This window comes from Camelina sativa, chromosome 3 (genome assembly GCF_000633955.1).
Source record: "Camelina sativa cultivar DH55 chromosome 3, Cs, whole genome shotgun sequence".
In the NCBI taxonomy this organism is placed as follows: Eukaryota; Viridiplantae; Streptophyta; class Magnoliopsida; order Brassicales; family Brassicaceae; genus Camelina; species Camelina sativa.
Window position 1 is genome coordinate 13,523,963 of NC_025687.1, and position 3,966 is coordinate 13,527,928.

At 33.6% G+C, this 3,966-nt stretch overlaps 1 protein-coding gene across 1 annotated transcript; it reads right to left on the reverse strand.

Annotated features, from left to right (window-relative positions):
- On the reverse strand, positions 791-2,417 carry LOC104776945 (ervatamin-B-like). The gene is made up of 2 exons (XM_010501126.1): positions 1,889-2,417; positions 791-1,654 (listed from the first exon to the last, which is right to left on the reverse strand). The coding sequence occupies exons 1-2, from the start codon at positions 2,337-2,339 to the stop codon at positions 1,071-1,073; spliced, it is 1,035 nt and encodes a 344-aa protein (XP_010499428.1). The 5' UTR covers positions 2,340-2,417; the 3' UTR covers positions 791-1,070.

Sequence of the window (3,966 nt, forward strand, 5' to 3'; positions counted from 1 at the left end):
TGATCAAAAAATTGGTGAGGCCAGAATGATCCAACGTTGCAATTGGAGTGGATGATTTTAAGAATTCAAAGCAAAATGATGCATTAGCTCCTTTATGTGTGCAGATGTTGCTGATTTCACTTTCTGTAACCTTCGTACTAAATCTTGCAGCAGATGATGAGACAAAAAAAAAAGTAAAATTAGTATGTGAGCCAATAAAAAGTTGTTTTTGATGTATAAAACCATTTGTTCCAAAATCAAAATGTTTGAGAACTTTGTATGAGATTCATATATGCTCAAATAAATTTTCAAATTTATACGCCAATTACAAATTATATTGAATATATTTTCCTTAAATGCAAATATTATATACCATGGCATTTATTATAAAATATACATGGTAGCTTTGAATAACTTTACAAAATCTACCATTTTGAAAAAGCTTATGGTAACTTTGAAAATGACAGATTTAGTAAAGTATATATTGCAGTAATTTGGGTCAGACAGCACAATTAATTCATTTTGGGTAGTAAAATCTCATTTTTAGGGTGAATATCGAAAAAAATAACACAAATGTCTAGGGAGTGTGTATTGAATTATTTTCGAAGAGTATGATATTTTATATCATATTCATCATATCGAACATGCATCTATGATCTACGAACATAAATCTAGAAGCAACGTACTCATAGTGTCTCAAACGCGTAATTGAACGGTGACGGTGTGTTTACCGCTGCCACCGTCTCCAAATTACAGAAATTAAAAGTTTTAGGCTTCTTTTAAATGGTGAATTAAAATAAAAAATGCTGTAACAATTCGAACGAGAATAAATATTAATACCCCATTACATTTTTTACAAGTTACAACAACTATATTATATATATATATGTAATATTATGAACATTATATACACTTATACTGTTATACAGTGTACGTATTGGATCAAGCTTTGCGATGCAGACCACATCTAAGCAAATTCGTAAGCCAAATATATATATATATATATATATATATATATATATCACCATTTTTTGTTTAAAATTTAAATAATAATATCACTTTGATATATTAATAAATCATAAGCTGCTTAGTTACGCAACTGGATAAAAAGCATACTGAGCCACACCGCACATGCCTTGAGGCCACGCCACATCTCTACGGATCCTAATGTAACCATTCTCTCCCCAAGTCTCACCCCAAGAGTTCTTAGCCAGCCAGTACTTGATCCCCTCCGGGCTCGTTCCGTATCCAACGAAAGTCACTGCATGGTTCACACTGGTCCCACAGTATGGCTCGTCGTACACTCCTCCTGAGTAATGCATGAAACCGGGACCATCCGCGTCAATAGACACTGAGACAGGCTGTCTCGATACGGCCTCTAGCAATGCACGTTCGTTGTTGCTTGGAACAGTCTGGAACCCTCTGATCCATGCGGAGGGTTTTGCATTGAGCCGGCATGTCCCTTCTGTCGCTTGGTAAGGGTATGATGCCTCGGAGGCAATGCCTCGGTTTTTAATTATATAGCTGAAAGCGTCTGACATTATTCCACCGTTGCAACCGTTGTCACCCTTGTCGCAATCTAGAAGTTGTTGTTCAGACAATGATACTAGGTTGCCTCCGACAATCTTTGTCAAACCTTCCACCGCTGCGACGGATGAAAACGCCCAACAGCATCCTGCACAAAAATTTATCATTTATATTTTGATTAGTTATTTTCTCGACAATTAACGATTCTCTTTAGTACCCTAAACATAACAGTAACCCTACCTTGGGGTTTACGTTTTTTTTTTACTATGTGGAATGATGAAATTATGAATATACTGACTATTTCAGCAGTTTATTGTAATTTGGTCTGCGTGTAGAATTCAAATGTGAAATATAATCGTAAAATTCTGGCAAGCTTACGTACCACATTGGCCTTGGTATTTAACAGGTGTTACAGCTCCTTCGTATCTCCAATCTTTAGTTTCACGGGCGACATCACTTACATTCCAATTCCAAGAAGGTATCATTTCATCGAGAAATTCCGAGGTTGGAATCCCATTAAAGCCTTTGAGACCGGTGTGGGTAGCAATGAACTCCTCTTTGGTCCAATCCGCAAACTCGTTGACACCAAGCTTGTAGGTTCTATCACCTTTCTTATTAAATTTCTCAATGAATTTCAAGTTTTTCTTGAACACGTCGAATCTCATCTGTTTCTCGAGCTCGTTGCTATACACTCGAGAGAAATGAGTCATCCATTGCTGGTGGTGGTCAGCAACGATTGGCTCGTGGAAGGTGACACGAGATGTGGCTTGAGAGACTTTTAGACTCATGAAAAGAATGGTCAGAGTCACAAACATGAATAATATCGATGCCATTAACTTTGTTGATGATATATGAATGACTCACGTTTGCACACTAAGAAGTATGAAGTTGTATTTGTTTTATGTAAAGGGTTTGTGTTGTGTTGTGATGAAGAAGTGAGGATGGGGAGAAAGGGTATTTATAAAGAAAAGTTTCGGAGTTAGTTATGACTAACTGAAAAATGAGAGCAAAATGCAAGTTGACTCCTATTATGGTGATGCTATAGTTTACATTACTTGCGCCGTGATACTTGGAAGAACAACTTTCCCATCTTTGTATGCACATATATTGCAACTAATGTTTATATTATCACGATTTCATTAAAAATAAAGAGATAAGATATAGCTATATTTACTAGTAACCCTAGGGTTTAGGGTAGTATTAGCATTTGCGTTTAAATGCAATCATGGTCCAATCAAATGTATTTTGAAAGTTTCTCGGTCGTGGTGAGTTTTAACTTTTAAGATATTAACTTAATTCGGACCCAAAATTGTCATTTCCAGCTACTTAATTACAATGGGTTCGTTTCATACAATTAGTTTTTATAATTATGTTTTAATTAATTTGTCTTAAAACAAACAAGACCAAGCAATGACCTAATTTAGAGCTCAGGTCCTTTTTGTCTTGTAATTTAGATAAGACCGATGGCCACTACACCTTTTAAATTTTATGAATTCTTTCTGCATGCAAATTGTCTCCTGAGGAACTTGATGTGATGAGATGCAAAATATATAACTTCACGTTACATATCAGTATTATACAATTTTCTAATGTAAAATATATATCTTCACGTTAATAAATACTATATGGAATGGTAATAAAATTGAAACGTAAGATACGATACTATACAATTGTAGGTTAATTAGACAGAGAAAATTCACACCCTTACAATAACATACAGAAATATCTTATACAATAAAGAATGATGTGCTGTACTGCTGTGTATGTAATAATTAAAAGCTCCACTTAAAAGAGATAATTATATAATTGATGATCATTTCCACTTTCTAACTGAATTGGGAAAAACCTTTACATTCCACTTGTTGAAGTATTTTGTTTCATCCATTAGTATGAACAAAGATCAAACGGAAACTCCAAAATACGAGATTTTGTTGAGTAATCAACATCCTATACTATTCAACGATATATTAACTTCTTAAAGCTAGAATATTCATTTTCTCGATGGATAAATCGTTTTTTTTCTTGTACTAGAAAAAATGATACTAATATTTAGTTACTACTATTTGTATTTAACTTTTTTTTTTAATAATGAAGAGAATTCAGATCAGACTAATTTCCAAAATTTGTGGAGAAGTAGGATATTCTTTTTGTTTAAAGTGTCCATGTTGATCGATTATAGAGGAAACAAATTCTCGTCCTAGCTAGAAAATTTTCTAAAACTAATTTTCGACTGTCTACTAAATTATATTTTTGTTCATATATCTCCGATCCAAAAAGAAGAAAAAAAAATCCAAACACAGTTGTATTACTATTTTTTAAAATGTTATATCAAGCATATTCCCCAAATTAATGGACTTATGTTCTCACAAAAAATAATATTAAAAACGATCACCTTGTGTGAACTAAAAAAAGGAAAAGAAAGAAAAAACGATAATTGCAAACGATTATGGACGAAAAAGC

What these genes read in the sequence shown, in the direction of transcription:
- LOC104776945 (XM_010501126.1), bottom strand. Translation starts at nt 2,339, where the DNA reads ATGGCATCGATATTATTCATGTTTGTGACTCTGACCATTCTTTTCATG. An exon ending in TAAATACCAAGGCCAATGTG is followed by an intron (nt 1,655 to 1,888) that starts GTACGTAAGCTT and finishes ATTTTTGTGCAG; the next exon opens with GATGCTGTTGGGCGTTTTCA.